Source organism: Antedon mediterranea, chromosome 5 (assembly GCF_964355755.1).
Source record: "Antedon mediterranea chromosome 5, ecAntMedi1.1, whole genome shotgun sequence".
Taxonomy (NCBI): Eukaryota; Metazoa; Echinodermata; class Crinoidea; order Comatulida; family Antedonidae; genus Antedon; species Antedon mediterranea.
The window spans coordinates 7,807,353-7,826,412 of record NC_092674.1 but is presented as its reverse complement, the minus strand read 5'-3'; the positions used below and the strand labels follow the sequence as shown (position 1 = coordinate 7,826,412).

General features: G+C 34.6%; 1 protein-coding gene across 1 annotated transcript; it reads left to right on the top strand.

The window, feature by feature from the left end:
• The first annotated feature begins 275 nt into the window (after nucleotides 1–275).
• Nucleotides 276–18,974, top strand: LOC140050052 (tyrosine-protein kinase receptor Tie-1-like). Its single transcript, XM_072095066.1, has 6 exons — nucleotides 276–506; nucleotides 2,828–3,217; nucleotides 3,925–4,170; nucleotides 4,561–4,695; nucleotides 4,794–4,934; nucleotides 18,702–18,974. Exons 1-6 carry the CDS (start codon nucleotides 434–436, stop codon nucleotides 18,938–18,940), a joined length of 1,224 nt encoding a protein of 407 aa, XP_071951167.1. The 5' UTR covers nucleotides 276–433; the 3' UTR covers nucleotides 18,941–18,974.
• The last annotated feature ends 86 nt before the right edge of the window (nucleotides 18,975–19,060 follow it).

Genomic DNA, 19,060 nt, shown 5'->3' with positions numbered 1-19,060 from the left:
AACTCATTGTTATGAATAATAATTCACTGCTGATGAAAAGTTCTGATGTAGTACAGGAATCAATCAAATACACCATTATATAAAATTTATTTTTCTTTCGCGATGTTAAAATTAGACAATAGTTTTTGTTGTGGGTTATATCTATTCAGCTTTTATAGTACCGGTTTTAAAGTATGAGGAAATAGGATTATTACTAGATAAAAGGGTCATGGGTTAATATACAGACACCTAAATAAACAAGGAAACACTTCATATTAATATTAAGTGCTGTAGAAGTCTGTTGTGTTTCGCTAATTTAACTAATTCATTGCTATAACATTGTATTATATAGCATTCTATCCAAATAAAAAGTTCTAGACACGTGTATGAGCGTACCATTGCTATTATAACTGGCTACTTAATGAACATGGATGACGTGTAGACATTAGTGGAGATGTTGGCTAAACGTTTTGTAAACTTGTTTCTTCTGGTTATATCTTTCTCTTTGGCATTGCATTCAAGATCAGGTATGTTTATAATTATGTTTTGTATAATTGTAAAATCTTGCTCAGGCCGACTTTATCTGAAATTGGAGTTTTTAGTTTTATTCGAATAAACGTGGTACTTGACATGAGGGATACACGAGTGAGTGGCCGAGCGGTTAAAACAGTGGAACTAGCCATAGCATTGGCAAAGGGTCGAGGCTCACTTGCTCCGTGGTTCTGGTGGTAGAACGAGTCGTCTAGGATAAGGACTATAAACCCTGAGTCCAGTGTACACATCTAGCTCATGTGTACTTTAAAGAATCAGTATATCTTTCGAGACGAGTAGGGGGTTACACCGGTGTACTAGTACATCACAGTCGCTGATCATAACTGGGCTCTCTGGGAGACTAATCTTTGACTGAAGCGATCGCCCAGTATAAATAAGATATTTCAATATTCAATATTTCAGACTGTTTCCAAAACACAATAAGATAAAATAATACATATTGTAAGGAAGCTATGTATGTTTTAATAGCAATTATGGCCACATATAATTAAATTAAATAGAGTAAGGGTGCCATTTTGCTAAATACAGCACATGTTCTGGTTAACTTAGCCTAAACGAATATAATTTTATTAGCAACTATTCAACAAAGTCGCACATTTGTCGATGCAAAATATATTGAAGAATTTTGTCTTATTTGTTTTTATTAATTTTTTTATTCAACCTAATTAGTTATAGAGGGTGACCATAACAGCGTATGCTGGCAATCAATGGCTAAGGTCATGATGAGTTATAATAACTGTTTACTATAACACTTGATACCCTTTCCATGACTCTACAAACAATATATTTATGAAAGGAACGTAATATCCACTAATCTAAAAAATATTTCATAGCGTGTAATTATAATGTGGGCTAGCTAAAATGTTTTCTTTACAGATGTTTTCCAGGTGAATTTGTTTTTGCAAATCGAAAGCGTTGACTAATGCGCTTGCCTTTCCATGTTTCCATCTTCCAAATTTCTTTCTACGTGGAAGTTTTTAAAGTGTCATAAAACATGTCGATTACAAAGCAATATTCCATTTGTTATTCTTTTCTAAATAGTGGAAATTCCTCTGCATACAAACACAATGATGACAATGATGGTGGTGGTGGTGCTGGTGGTTGAAATGTTTCAAATGTATCACTATTTTATTAGATATAGCGTGGTTTAAATGTGTATATTCAGTATGCGAAATGAATTTTCAAACCGACTTCAATAATCTTAATTGTGTTGCTTAATTTTCAGACTTTTTGTAGAATATGCTTACAATACGAGCATTTGCTTTGACGGTTTCGGTATAAATAATAATAATAATACTTCATTTTTATATAGCGCATAATCAAGCTCTCAATGAGCTGAACATTATTTCCCCAGTCATTTCCTGATCAAACACCTATAGAAACATACTCCCATATATGCAGCTAGTAATCAGCGCAAAGTGGTGTCTTGATCTAACCGGGTTCCCAATTATATACCTGGGTGGTGAGAGGCAAACGTAAGTAAAGTATCTTGCCTAACGATACAAGCAATGTGGTGAGAGTTGGATTCGAACCTCGGTCTAACGATCAGTAGTCGAACGTCCAATACACAGCGCCACACGCCCTCACATAATATAGTACAGCAAGGATTAAGTGAGAACATTGCTCCACTGATTGGATCATTAAGGAAATACTTACCAGTATTATCTCTTTCTTGATTGGATCAATCACGTGGCACAGAAGGCGCGGGGGATTCGAAAGATTCGCTGGTGTGCGAGGGGAGACTTTGCACACACTTTATTGTCACTGATGATATATCTGTTTTAGAATGTCACGTTGTTAATTTAATAATTAAATTAAACCTAAGAAGTACCTTGGTAGTACATTTTGCGGTATTCAGCTTTTAACACATTTTCGTCGTAAAACTGGTTACAACGTCCCTACTGTATTTTGGCGTTTCATTCTTTGTTAAAGCCAATTTGGACAGACGAGCAGGAACGGTAAGCGGAGAACCGCGTAGCTTGTCCTATATGTAAAATGCGTATCTGGTAGACAGGATTTCCTATCAAGCGCCCGTTCGCTTCGTGTTTTGTGTAAATGTTCATAATATAGATTTTATTTTACTCGTTGACAATAATAGTAATAAGTATAGTATAGTGTTTGTGGGTCTACTACTGGTTCTTCGGAGTGACGGAAGAACGTCAGTTGACGAGAGTCACAAGCAGCAGCTTGGGATGTTCCATTCCCGTCCTACTCTTCTAGGGCAATGCTATTCTCTTATTAATTAGACCTAATTGCAGTGCAGTAATTATATTATCTTCATTTTATTTTTTTCAAGATCCATTAGATATAACAGCATTTTCTGGAAAACCATCGTTTGACCAAAATGGTTATTTTAGAGGATACACAGTTGAAAGTGATAAAGGCATCAGAGATTTATCAGTTGGAATTTTATACAAGAAAATTATTGGGAAAGATAATGTGACTTGGGCTGATACAGATGGTTTTCCAGGTCAAAACACTAAAGACGCCATAAGAGATATGCCTGACGGTAAAATATTTCCCACCGAAAGCTTAGTTACATACCGAATACGCAATAGAGAAAATTATTTTTCGTATCTCGGTGTTAGTGGATTACAGGCTGCAGATAGAGTTGGTGTATTTTCATTCGAAGCCAAAACAAATGTTGAAGTCACCAACTCAGCTATTGTACTGATATCCGTTTCTGGTGAGTAATGACATGATGTATCTTATTTTGTAAAAATTCAATATTTCGAAATTACATCTTGTTCTGTTATTTGCTTATTTTTATTGCTTATTTCTTTATTGGTTCATAATTTATTTATTATTTTAATAGTCAATTAATTTTCTATCTCAACACTCGGTGTACTTATGTCACAATGTGGAAATATGATTTATTACTGAAGATAAACAAATAAAGTTTAAATTTTGAATCACAATGGCTTGCCTTACTTTTTTCGGAGTTTGTTTTAAATTATCATATATCAAATTTATTAGTGAAATATTAAAGATGTACCTGTATTTTCCCCCAAAACATGATAAATATTTTATTATTTTATTTTGTATACAAAAATGAATCAATTCACAAAATTATGTTTTCACTTATAAAATGACAAAATAAATGGTTAACTTCAATAAAAATCCCATTGGCTGCCAGTCAATTTGACCATTTTTGCTTTACATTACAGCTTTATTTAGGTAAATTTATTTTTTCATATCCAATATTTGGTCAAAGTGGATAACTATTATGTTACATTAGAACGGCATATTAAGCAAAAATTTGGTTAAGAATTAGTTTTTCAGTGGGACAATACATCCCTAAAGTATAACAAATATATAACGTTGTTTTTTAAAAGAGGTGATTATTAAATAAAAAATATTAAACAGTTAGTTTATATTCGTAAAATGTTATAGCAAATGTTGAAATGGAGTATAGAACGATAACGGTCAGTGTTGGAGAGTCTGTCACTATCAATCTCAGTAAAGGCGGTGATCTTCACGATTTACGTTGGAGACATAATTACAATGAATTTGAAAATCTGATGGGGTTTAATTCTGCTGTGATTGAAAACATACGAAGAAAAGATGATGGCGTATATGAATGTTATACAGGTGATAGTCCTGATGGTGACCATGGCATCATGAGACTTATTGTTAGAGGTAAGTTTAAACAGTTATTAAAAATCAATCATTGTTTTGATTTTCAACTACATTGATGAATACAAGAAATTCTGTAAAATGTATAACACGTCAGACTACTACAGACATTTGATTTCAATATTATTTAAAAGTTTTTAGTGGCGAATAAACAATTAAAGTTAGGTTTTTATTTCCAAAATAAACTAGTTTATATTTTGAAACAATTATATTTGGATCCAAATAATCAATTTATTGATAAATTGTGTGATTTTACAACGTAATTGAAACTGCCTGAAATTACTTTAATGCCAAATTTAAGTTACGTTTTGTTCTATAGCTCACATAAAGATGTATTATAAACTGACCAATACAATTCCATGTATTTACATTTTGTAAATCGTTGTCTATTAGCTTGTCCTTCGCCAAAATGGAATCCTCCAAACTGTGAAATGGACTGTCCTGTATGTTATAATGGTGGAGTGTGTGACGATAAGACAGGAGTTTGTATTTGTCCAGCAGGATTTAAAGGAACTTTTTGCAAACAGGGTAATAAATAAATATTGCTACATTATGTACATATTATAACAATGTAAACAAAAAAGATGACATGTTATTGAACATTAAGCCTATTTCATTTGCTATAGGTTGTGGAAATAACAACTGGGGTCGTGACTGCAACGTCGTGTGTTCTTCTAGTGGAAATTGCCAAGGAGCTCTTTTATGTCCACCTGATCCAGTCGGCTGTGCTTGTCAAAATGGTTTTGGGGGAAACGATTGTAATACAGGTTAATACATTATAGTTCAGTACTGTAGGCCTACTCTTATTGATTCTGTCAGAATCTTTATTTATTCTTTCCTTAGCATTATTTTGTCCGTCAATTATCTTGATATCAGTTTCATCTAGCTAAGTCAATTTTTCAGAGTATATTCCTTATGGCCAGGAATCTATGTGATTATGTTTTCACAGTGCGCAATCAAACATTACGCGGTCTACGCACGATTTAACAAAATCACGTTTGTAATCATATTATACCAACTTTATTCACATCATAATACATAAATAGTACAATACAATACAATATGTGTGTGTGTGAAAAGCTTTAGCTAATCAAGGTTTGACTCCTGTCACAAAAATAAATTAGTCATAATGCATACATTTTCATCTATCAACAATAATTCAATAAGAAGGAAATAGCAACTATATGAAAGAAATAACGTAAACAAGGGCTTAACATTAATATTTGTGTAAAAGTAAACATTTATTTTTTATTTTTTTTTTATTTTATTCAATTTCCAGGTAACATACACAAATCATAAACAAGGTACGGCATCATTAAAAAAACAGAACAAAGTACTATCAGCACCTGCGGGTAACCAAAAGTGGATCAGTTCAAAAGAACTGCACTGTCGAGTGGCTTTCCCAACTAATAGTACACAAAACGCAATAGACATAAAAACACAGAGATAGTCTAGATGAATTCGATATCAGTAATACACTTTTTCAAATCCCTTCTAAACCCCCCAAAGTTAAACAGGACTTTGTTACGAACTTCATGCGGGATACATTCCCATATTCGAGGGAAATTAACAAACAGGGAGTATTTAAATGCATTAGTTCTAGCATACATGTGTTTATAGGTGAGGGACTCTGGATACCGAGAATTAATTGTAAGGTATTCAAATATATCAAAATCAATTAACTTATGCAAACACTTAACTACAAAAATTATACTATGAAATTTCATTCTTTGAACCAAATCTGGTAAATTTAGTGTCTTAAGCCTGTCAGTGAAATCGCCTTCAACACACAATTTAGTAACCCGTCTTAATGACTTGTTAATAGCTATATTATGTTGTTTTTGATGTGGATCCCACAAAGGAGCACCGTATTCAATAACAGGTCGACATAGTGCATTAAAAAGTCGTAGTAAGATTTCGGTGTCATTGAAACTTACAAACCGTTTGATAAACCCAAGCATTCTCATAGATTTCATCGATACATCATTAACGTGAGCAGGCCACCATGTTAAATCACGTGAGAAGTTAATACCAAGATATGTATGTGAATTAACAGCTTCAAGGGGATTGGATTCGATTTTATAAATAAAATGAGGGATATAATTATGTTTTCTAGTTATGTGCATGACTTTAAACTTATTTGCATTTAATTTCATTTTATTATCCTCACACCATTTGGAAATTTTACAAAGATCCTGTTGTAAGGTAAGTGCATCATGACGACTGAATACAGGTTTATAAATTACAGTATCATCTGCATACTGCTTCATAACAGAAGAGGTATTTAGAGGTATGTCATAAACAAAGAGATTGAATAGAAGCGGGCCTAACACTGATCCCTGAGTAACACCCGAGCCCACTCTATCCCAATCAGAATGCTCCTTATTGAGAACAACACGTTGGAATCTGTCACTGAGAAAGGAGTGAAGACACTTTAGGAGAGATCCACATACTCCCATGTTGTGAAGTTTCTTGATTACAAAATCATGAGGAACACGGTCAAAGGCCTTCTCCCAATCAAGGAATATTGCATCAATTACAGGAGGTTGTCTAACATCCATTGTTTGTGACCAATCATGATATAACGCTGAGGATAAAACCCGTGTTGCGTGGGACTTATAAATCCAAAAAGTTGAAGATGAAAAAGAATGTTATCTGCTATAATACGTTCAAAAACCTTACCTATAATAGAACATAGCGATATGGGTCGATAATTATTAACATCGTTACGATTACCTGACTTAAAAATAGGAGTGACATTCGCGAGTTTCCAATCTTTTGGTACAAAGCCATCCGTTAAGAACTTGTTAAACATTTTGCACAACACTGGGGCAATAATTGGAGCTGACATGGATAACATTTTAGGTGTAATCCCGTCAGGTCCAGGGGATTTGTTGGGTTTCAAGGACAATAGAGCCTCGAAAATAGTTTTTTTCAGTAATGTTATTAAGGGGAACAATATCTGGGTGAACACAATTACAGATATCATGGTTAACATTGAAATTATAACTTCATTTATGAATTTAAATATAGAAGAGGTACATTTTATAACTAAGGGTAAATTATTCCAAAGTTGAGCTCCATTAAAAGAAATTATAAATTTACCAGCATCTGTGCGAGCTTTCGGAATTGCAAAATTATATCTATTACTAAATCTGCTACTAGCATTATGTGTAATTAAATAAAAGTATTCCATTTTTTGATGTGGTGGTTTGCCGTTAATTTGGTCATGAACAAACTTAACTATATGTACTGAAGAAAGGCCCATAAATAATATAAACGCAAGAACTTTCTGATTTTTATTATCATTTATTTGCACACTTCTTACCATCCACGCTATCGGTATTTGTTTTTCTTTTCTTTTTTTTTCTATGACACGCCAAAACGGCCTTTTACACACTATACATAAGCGCCCTCATTATTCTTTTGTTGTTCTTCAGAACATTCTCCCCTTCCTCGACAGACAATACAGTTGTTTGTCGATCCCTTTACAATCTCAAATTACATTTTTTTTTAACATAATAATAAATAACATGAAACATCATTATCAACAAAAAACCCTATCACTTATATTCACTTTAATTATTTAACATCACTGATAGTATTCACATTGAACTTGTTGATAACTCATTTAAAATCACTGTCCTTATTTAAACATTATCCAACAATGTATAACAATTATATGATCAATTTTTACAATCTACCATAATTCAACTCTAAACTTATTAACACTAAAACTTAAACAGTTGTGCTTCTTAATATAACACCTTTCTGTATCTTGATATTTAACATTCTTTTAATCAAGTATATCTCTAGTGGACAAATTATTGTAATACCTCGAATTACATCTCCATTGTTAGTTTTCACCTTAACTACCCTTACATGACCGTCTGGTCCTTTATATATTTCTCTTATTCTACCCAATGGCCATTGACCACGTACCGTACCTTTCTGAACTACTAATACCACTTCATCAACCCTAAGAACCCTCTTGGGTTCTCTCCACTTTTTTCGTTGGTTCAATGCTGGTAACCACTCACTTAACCACCTATTCCAAAAGTGTCGCATTAATTCTTGGACACGTCTCCATCGTTTCCTAGGATTAACAACTGCTGTGTCTAATATGCTCTCTGGAGCTAGATTACCTCCCATTTGACCATGTAAAAAATGGTTTGGAGTTAATGGAATTACATCCTCTACTGAGGCAGATTGATATGTTAATGGACGTGAGTTTAATATACCCTCTGCTCCTACAAATGCAGAATGTAACTCTTCATCCGTTATGTCGGCATTTCTTAATACTCCATATATAGCCCTTTTAGCAGATTTTATAAGACTTTCATGTACTCCACCAAAATGTGGGGTCATAGGTGGAATAAAACTCCACTTTATACCAGTGACTACTGTCACACTTTGAATTTTATCTTTATTTAAGGATTTTAACACTCCCTTGTCAGCTCCTACAAAACTTGTCCCGTTATCAGACATCATTTCCTCGGGTTTACCCATTCTACTGACAAATCTATGAAAAGCATTTAGAAACGTATCTGTGTCTAAACCGTACGCCATTTCCAAGTGCACGGCTCTAGAGGATAAACATGTGAACAAACACAAATAACGTTTTGTTTGTACCTTTCCTCTACCCTGCTTAGTAAGGAAGGGACCTGCATAGTCTACTGCGACTCTAGTAAACGCCTTTAAACTCTCATTTCTAGTTCTATTCTTAGGTAATGGAGCCATTATTTGCTCCCATTGTTTAGCTAATCTACGCCTACATCCCATACATTTTTTTTCACATTCTCTCATTTCTTCTCTAGCCGCTTGTACCCAGTACTTCTCAGATAATAATGACAATGTATGATTTGTACCTATTACATGATTTCCTAACTCATGATACATTTTTACAATTAATTTAGTGACATGATGTTTCCTCGGTAATATAATGGGATATCTTACATCATATGATATCGCCTCATTTAGACTTAAACGTCCATTTGCTCTAAGCAAATAATCGGCATCCATTCGAGGATTCAATCCACTTATATTACTCTTTGTACTTAGTATTTCACCCTTACTTAATCTCTTAATTTCGTCTGAGAACTCATCACCATGTGCCTTTTGAATTATGGCAATTTCCGAGTCCTTAACCTCATCTACATTTAATGGTCCTCTGACTTTGTCTTTTAACCTACAGTTATTTATAAAACGCATCACATACGCAAATACACACACTAACTTATTCCAACTAGAGTTACCTTATTGGGTTTAATCTCCAGTTATCACTTTCCACTCTTGGTACCACTTTACTCAATAACGTTTTCGTTCTTTTCTTAATCTTTATTTCATCTATCGCTTTCTCAATCTTATTCTCTTGCCATTGCATCTCACAATCACTCAAGAATTCAGGACCTCGCCACCAAAGTTCATTCTGCTGCAACTCTATAACAGTACATCCTCGCGAAGCCACATCCGCAGGGTTTAATTTAGTGGGTATACATCTCCATTGACTATGGTTTGTTTGACCTTGTATTTCACCAATTCGATTAGCAACGAACGGCTTAAAATCTCTACTATGACCTCAAATCCACCAAAATAAATTCATACTGTCACCCCAAAATTTCACTTCCTTTAGTTGACGTTGTAACGGATTTACAACATATTTAGCAAGCTTTAAATCTAACATAGCTGCCATCAACTCGTGATGTCTCGGGATATCCATGATTTAATCATGGATTTAAGAGGAGCTACTTTCGTTTTTGACGCGAACTAATCCTACATTTCTTTTTTTAACATCGTTATCATTCTGTGACACTGAATACACAACCGCCACATATGCGTCATTTGACGCGTCAACAAAATGTATGCAACTCTTGATTCTCGCGCTCATCTGGGTTTATACATCTTTCTATTTCTATATCTTTTAATTCGCCCAAATTTGCTATCCATCGTTCTAATTTCTGACCTACATCAGGGGACAACTCTTCATCCCAGTCTAATCCATTTGCCCAAATCTCCTGCATAATTATCTTGCCTGCGACTACTACAGGAGCCAAAATCCCTAGTGGATCAAATATAGAAGCGATTCTACTCAAAGCTAATCTCTTGGTTAACTTACAGACATTAGAAGGACCAGAACCTCCTTGAAACTTAAATGTATCTTCCTCGGCTTTCCATATTAAACCTAAGGTTTTTGCAGAAGGTAACTCGTTCCCACTTAATTTGATTTCTTTAGCTCTATCTGCTTCTGGTATTTTTTTCCAGTACCGCTTTTGAATTTGAAACCCATTTTCTAGCACTCATACCCGCGTTTCCCCATAATTCTTTCAGCTCTCTATATAACTCTACTGCCTCTTGCTCATTTTTAACCGAGGTCATGGTATCATCCATGTAGGTAGAGTTTAAAACAGCCCGTGCTAGGGGATACTCTTTAGAATTATTTCGTGCATGTTCCTGAGTTACAAATTGAGCTAAGAATGGCGCAACATTAAGACCAAACACTAGTCGATTGAACTCATACATTTCTGGCATCCGCTCTGTATCTAAATCTCGCCATAAAAACCTAAGCATTTTCCTATCTTCTGGTTGCACTCCAATCTGGAGATACATGTCTGCAATATCGCAAATAATCGCTACCTTCTCCTTTCTAAATCTTAATAACACATCGAATAAATCGTTCTGCAATTTAGGCCCGGGGTAGATCATATCATTCAAACATCTTCCCCCATAACGCGCCGCGGCGTCGAACACTAACCTAACTTTCGTTGTTTCCCTATCGGGTTTAACTCCTGGGAAATGTGGTAGAAACCATTGATTTAGTTCTGTTAGGGATGGGTCTATTTTTCTGACATAGCCTTTAGATCTGTAATTATCTAAAACGTTCTGATAACTATCGCCTAACATATTGTCTCTAGTTAATTTTCTTTCTAGACACTCTAATCTCCTAAAGGCCATCTCATAATTGTTATCCATATTTAATCCTTCTTCCCGCCACAGAATATTCACACTGTATCGCCCATCAACAGCTGCCAATGACTCTGACACTTTTTGAATCACTCTTTCATCTTCAGCTTTATATATTTTCAAATCACTTACTCCATAACTATCTACTTCCCAAAACTTCCCCATCAACTCGTCCACATCATTACTTCGTTCCCTACTGGTTTTGTAAGTATTCACATGTAGTGATGTTGTTCGCCAACTTCTACTCAAAGGACCAACACACGTCCAACCTAACGGTGTTCTTCTCGCAACAGGTTCTCCGGGACCTCCACATTTCTCTTACTTACTTACATTGCTGTATGCAACTCTGGACAATCCACTCCAATTAGTAAATCTATCTCTTTTCTCTCACTACTTATCACAGGAAATTCTATGTCTCTCAAATGACTCCAATCCTTACTAACACTACTCCAATCTGACGCTTCTAGTCTACCAGTAACATCACTTATAGTCACTGCATTCACTTTAAATTTCTTAGATCCATCCAACGGTAATACAAATATCTCAACTGGCTTAGTCACAAATCTTTCCTCCTTACCATTTAACAAACTCAGAACCATCTCTTCTGTTACTCCACTGATACCCAACTCTCCACATAACTCTTCATTAACATATGTCTGAGTACTACCATCATCTAATAATGCATTCACCTCTACTCTTTTCTTTCCATTACTAACTATGATTGGTATGGTTCGCAAAGCAATAGATTGTTTTTTACTTAACAAAGTAGTGTTGTCCCTGTTTCTGTTTTAGTTACTTTACGCTCCCCTTCCCTGGCAACTCTTACCTCTACAGTTTCCAAATTACTTTCTTTTTTTACTTTTTCTCTATGTAACAACCTATTATGGTCACTCTTAAACCCATTTATACCCCAGGACATAACCCGTTTACAATCAACTGCCCTATGTTTACATAGACACTTAAAGCAACATTTTTCTTGGCTAGCAATATTCCATCTTTCATTGATGGATAGTTGTCTGAATTTTACACATTCCCATCACTTATGGTTTTTCTTACAACATACACACGTGAACAAAGGTGATTCACTAGGCTTTTCCTCTGTGGGTGCACAACTATGACTGTAAGCCTTTTTACCTCTAAAATCTGTGTTTACTACTCGAAATTTACTACTCTTATTTTCATTAGCTGTAGTGCTAATATTTCTTCCAAACATATTGATGTTTACTGCAGCTTGACTCTCTACAAATGTAAATGAAACTTGGTTCCCTTTCACTAAGTATTGATTGTGCAGCATTAGCCCATTTAGCTTGCATAAATCTAGGTAATAGCCCTTGAATTTTTAATAGGTTGGAGGTACTGTTTAAATCATTTGTGTACCCCATTTTTGTAAGTGTTAGCTGACATTTTTTCATGTCACTGACTAGTCCCCATAACTCTTCATGGTTTCCTGCATTAATCTCTTTTCTGTTGGTTAACTTAAGCATCAATGTGTTTAAAACTAGATGGGGCTGTGTTGAACCCACAAATGTGAAAACGCCCACAAATGTGAAAACAACCACAAATGTGAAAACAACCACAAATGTGAAAACGCATCACCCACAAATGTGAAAATAACTACAAATGTGAAAACGCATCACCCACAAATGTAATAAAACCGCGCCCACAAATGTGAAAACGACCATCGCCCACAAATGTAAAAAAAAAATCAAATCAAATTTAGTGCTAGACTCAAACAAGTTTGATCAAGTTAATACATTATATCATGTGTATTGAGTTGTTTCAATAATTGTGTGTTCACGATACGTCTGTTAGGGTCGTCATTAACGCGTTGGAATATTACCATGTTCGATGTTTTTTGCATCGACTTGGAACTATACGTACATAATAGTAAGTCAACCAGTTAACAACTACACAACTACAAGCAACAATGATATAACATGGCCTTGATCTGGAAGGAAGTATCGTGCAGCGCGCAGCAAATATCGTCTTGAACTATACGTACATTAAACCACCAACGAGTTAACATGCAAATATCGCGCGCACGAGCAGTAAATTGTAATAATCCAACGCGTTAACGACGACCCTAACAGACGTATCGTGAACACACAATTATTGAAACAACTCAATACAATGTATATACATTAACATTAACTCGATCAAAATTGTTTGGGTCTAGCACTAAATTTGATTTGGATTCTTTTTTACATTTGTGGGCGACAAGATCTCTCTTTTTTTCACATTTGTGGGCGCTGTTTTCACATTTGTGGGTGATGCGTTTTTACAATTGTGGTTGTTTTCACATTTGTGGGTGATGCGTTTTCACGTTTGTGGTTGTTTCACATTTGTGGGTGATACGTTTTCACATTTGTGGTTGTTTTCACATTTGTGGGCGTTTTCACATTTGTGGGTTCAACAGGCTGCCCCAAACTGAATCTCTAAAGCCTGCTTATAACCTTCTTCTCCTAATAGAGGACAACTTACTATACTTTCCTTTGCCTTATTTTTACATAACTGTAGAAGGTATTGTAATTTTGCATTATTTGATGTTAACTTACTTGCTACATTTATCTCAAAATGTTGTACAAAAGCCCAATAGTTTCCTGGATCCCCAAGGAATTCTATCACTTCCGCTTTTGGAAGTTCTAGGGCTAATTTGAATGCGGCCATAGCATCCATATTCAATTCAATTCAATTTCTTTTTATTTCGGAAATATCATCCATATTAATACACGTATAAACAGAAAAAAAAAATAAATAAAAAATCGTAAACTCTAAACTTAAGTATATAGAATGCTTCTCCATCTACAATACATTTGGAGTTATGGAGCATATTCAAGGATGTTACCACTATTCAACATACGTTGCATAAAACCATAGGTAGATTTTCACATGTACTCATTAAAGGAAGGGACACCATGTTCAATAAACTGGCACTACTATTTCTAGATTCATTAAGTATACGGCGCAGAGCATTATTGTAACATACATTAAGAGATCTAATATTCTTCATACGATAGTTACACCAAAGGGCTGCACAATACATATTAATACAGTAAGATCTAAAGAGACAACATTTAACATTGGTAGAGCATTTCATAAATTTGCGATTGAGTGAGTTGCTTCTAATACATAAAGATCTGTACTGACTTTGAATGTCAGCCTCATCACTGCAATCACACATAAGAATATGACCTTTCTCAACATAAGCAAGTTTTTTACCAAAAAGTTTAGTAATAGAATTATCTTCAAGTTTTCAAGTACGAGGACAGAAACCCATACAAAAAGATTTCTTATCATTAAATAAAACATCATTCTCTTGCGAAAACTCTTCACAAACATGTACCAATTGCTGGAGACCAGCAACTGAGGGGGCAAGTAGAACAAGATCATCCGCATAACTAAGATGATTCAAGATAATGTTTCTACATTGGCAACACTGGCACAAACCACTTAGTCTACAATTAAGAGTACTAATATATATGTTTTAAATGAGAGGGGACATAACCCCACCCTGTCTAACTCCATTAGATACTGTAAATGCATTTGAAACAGAGTTTCCCCAACGTATCACAAAACTCTGTTTCTCATACCAACATTTGAGCAAATTAACAATACAAAGATTAATACCATTGTTAATGAGCTTATTATAAAGAGTCCAGCGATTGACTCGATCAAAAGCCTTACTGGCATCTAGAAAGCAGGAAAAAACTGGACTACCATTTCTATTGTAGTAGTCAATTACATGTTTTGATACAAAGATACACGTATCAGTCGAGTGCTTCGCTTTAAATGCAAATTGGTAGTCATTGGATTCCAGTGAGTTACCGCAATGACTCAGCTGATCAAAATAGATTCAAACACCTTAGATAATACAGACGCTAAAGCAATAGGTCTACAATTATTCTTACTAGTAATATCACCTTATTTACTCTAAACAATCGGCACTAGAATAACTTTAACAAGATATTTAGTTATATGACCATGACACAGCATAGCATTAAAGCATAAACTCAATAGGATATGAAGTCGTTTACTACCATATTTAAGATGTTCACCACCCAAACCATCAAGTCCGGGTGATTTTTCTACAGAAAGTTTATCAATGCAATTAGATACAAGATCAGGAGTGACATTAATACCTATCTCAGGCGGACAGTATTCTAGAGTCTCCTCTACAAATGCTTTATGAGTCGTGTTATCCACACAGTTAAACAGATTCTCATAATGTTTGGCCCAATGGTTACATATGTTGTATTCACCACTAACATTATCAATAACTTCAGAGGTATTAGCTCTAGTATCATTCATATGCTTAACACTTTCCCAAAAACCTTTGTAGTCCCTATTACTGTAAGACTGAGCTAATTTATCAGCTCTCAGTTGTTGATCATTCTGTTTACACGTGCGTAACGCCAACTTAAAACGAGAACGAGACATTTTCATAGAATGAAACAAGGGCCCATTCCTGGGTTTGCCGTTAGTTCTTCATAATAAGAAGGCTTCACGAGCAACAGAATTCAGATCAGAAACATAATCATTCCAGCCTGGCACAACATTATATGACCTAGACCTAGTGGGCTTCAAAAATTCACTAGATGCACGTTTTAGGCAAGCAACAATATTGTTATACAGGTCATCAATAGCAAGACGGTGACGCTCATTGCTACAATTAATATTGTTACAAGTTAGTGCATCAGTACAAATGTTAACATTACTGAGTAATGATCAGTACATGTAGCATAATAGTCAATATCAGCGGCCTTAACTTTATCCCAGTTAACGTAGTCATGTTTAAATTCACTTTCATTATTAGCACCTTTACATTGTTGTAGGCCTAGAGAGATCGAACATTCAAATAACAAAAGGAAATGATCATATCCTAAAATATCATACAAAATATCTACTTTAGTTACACAAGCATTGGCTCCATGTGTACACACAATATGATCCAACCAACTAGTGGTTCCATGGGATTCACTTAAACATGTAAAATTATCTGAATCAAAACCTAAGTAAGATAAATCTGACAGTATCAAATCGTTTTCAGAGACAAAGTTTACAAGCTCTTTGCCAAATTTCCTATTTATGTCAGCATTAAAGTCACCGCAAACTACAACTTTGTTACTGTGAAATTTATTAATAATCGTTTTAATTTTTCCTAGATAATCAACAAACTCAATAAAATTATCAGCATTATCGTCATAGGGAATATAAACATTAATAAGAAGGGATACATTAGATCCTTTACCTATTGTTATTCCAATCAATCTTTTGTCATTAAAATCAATGGAAGAGATAAACTTAGATAACGTCTATCTGTAAAAACAAGGCCAACAGCCATTAAGTCGCGTGCTACAATGCATAGTGATACCGGACCGACAGACAAACAGACCGACAGACAGACAGACCGACAGACAGACGGACCGACCGACATAGTGAACTATACTGATCGAAATTATTGAACATGTTTAAAAATGTTGAAATGTTTAAAAACATTTATATTTTTTTAATTTACACGTGCGTAGCCTGTCACTTTTGACGTGCTCGTATAACGTAATTTCGAGTTGAAAAGTAAGTCAAGAAAACAGAAATTGGGCAAAAAGAGTGCGCAATAACATTTAACGCGCAGTGCGCGCGCAAAAATCTGCGCACTCATGGCAATTTTGTAAACGCTTAAAATTGCCTGAAACGTACTCTTATTTCATCGAAAATAAATTTTGAAAATTTTAGGCGCGCGTACGCATGCGTTACATGCGCTACGCACGTAATTGTATTACTATATGATGATTTATGCCCTGAAATTTATGAGTACCAAATTTTATTTAATTGTGATTCATGGTTGTTAAGATATGATTACAAACGTGATTTCGTTAAATCGTGCGTAGACCGCGTAATTTTTTATTGCGCACCGTGAAATCATAACCACATCGATTCCTGGCCATAAGGAATATTCTGTGAAAAATTGATTTAGCTAGATTAAACTGATATCAAGATAAGGTCATAAAGCGATAAAACGCATAGTGATACCGGACCGACAGACAGACAAACCGACAGACAGACCGACAGACCGACAGACAGACAGACAGACAGACAGACCGACCGACCGACATAGTGAACTATAGAGTCGCTTCCACGCGACTAAAAATGGCTACACCACCATAAGGGCGACCCAATAGTAAACCATCAGAACTGCAGACCTGTGAAACACTAACGCAATCAAAATCAACATGAAAAGACTTAAGTATGAACAATTCATCATCAGTAAGCCAATGTTCTTGTATGGCTACAATATCATTGTCATTGCATAAATCGTAAACTTCTTTTTTGCGAGATATAAAAGACTTACAGTTAAAGGAAACACACCTCAGCTTGGATAATGACATGTTAGGAACATCCTCCATCATCACGTTTAGTGTTTCTTGTATCATAATACCGTCTTATTATTGCATTCAATGGCCATAGTTCTGTATCATAAACATCACTTATATGAACTGCATCACATTTAATCAGAAAAGAAGCACAGTCATTAACTTTTCAGGGCAACGAAGAAACATCGGCATCAATGTCCTCATTATTCTTTTGTTGTTCTTCAGAACACTATACTTAATTCAAACAACTTTAAAAACGTCTAAAATACCCAGATCTTTAAATGGAGAAGATGGAGCCATAAAATCAGAGAAAGTTATACATCTAAGACACATTTTGTGGACAAGTAAAATAGGATATAGATTCGACTTATACGTGCTACCCCAGACTTTTAAAACAATAAGTAATATTTGATTGAATAATTGCTCTATAAAGCATAAGTAAAATATTACAGGGTACAATATGGCGTAAACTAAACAGAATTCCAGATTTCTTTTTTATCCTATTTTTTAATAAAGTTTATATGGCTCTTCCATGTGATGGGTTTATCTAATTTAACATAAGCATGAATCATAATTAAACCAAATTTGGTACTCATAACTTTCAGATCATATTTCATCATATGGCAATACAATTACGTGAGTAGCGCATACAACGCATATGTACGCGCGCCTAAAATTTTAAAAATTGTCAAAATTTATTTTCGATGAAATTAGAGTACGTTTCAGGCAATTTTAAGCGTTAAAAAAATTACCGAGATTAAGCCTCACCTTGGGAAATGAAACGAAATTTGTTTTTTTTATTATCCGTATTGTTTGTTCAATTTTATTTCTTAGTGTATAGATTATACACATGATTTATAATGAAATCTAGAGAAAAAGTAACTTAAGTCTTTATTATTAGGTAACAAGGGTGGTTTATACGCGGAGGGATCTTTGATCGGATTGTGATACCGGCTATTTCCGATAGCAAGATCCTCTTCATTCATTATAAATAATTAATGATTCTGAAAAAATCAATCAATCAATCAATATATCCTTTAAAAATCAATTATCTTTATTTAAATCAATGCCTATAACCTATAATTCGTCATTGTAACGAATTAGATCTAGTTAATTTTGTAATTATTTGTTAAATCAAGTAAAATTAAAAATAACAGTTAGATGATAACAGGTATCTGTGATAAAATATACTAAATTATTTTACAGCGTGTGTGGCTGGATACTATGGAGCAGATTGCCGCCAAGAATTTCACTGTGACGATAGTGTTTGTGATAAACACACGGGATGTTCTACCGGATCAGACTGTTTGGATGGATACGCTGGTGACAATTGTCAAGGTAGTGTACAAAACCGGGCTATTTCAATGATACTACCAAGGAGATTACCATTTGTAGTTTGTTTTATCTTCACTTTCCAAATTATCACTAACTTGCCATATCTTTAGATTTTATTTAATAATACAAATCGTTTAGTTTTTGTTTTTTTGTCACTTTTGCATACGTATAGTAATTCTGAAAAATATATTATATACCATTTTTATAGTATATCTATACGCATATTTGGG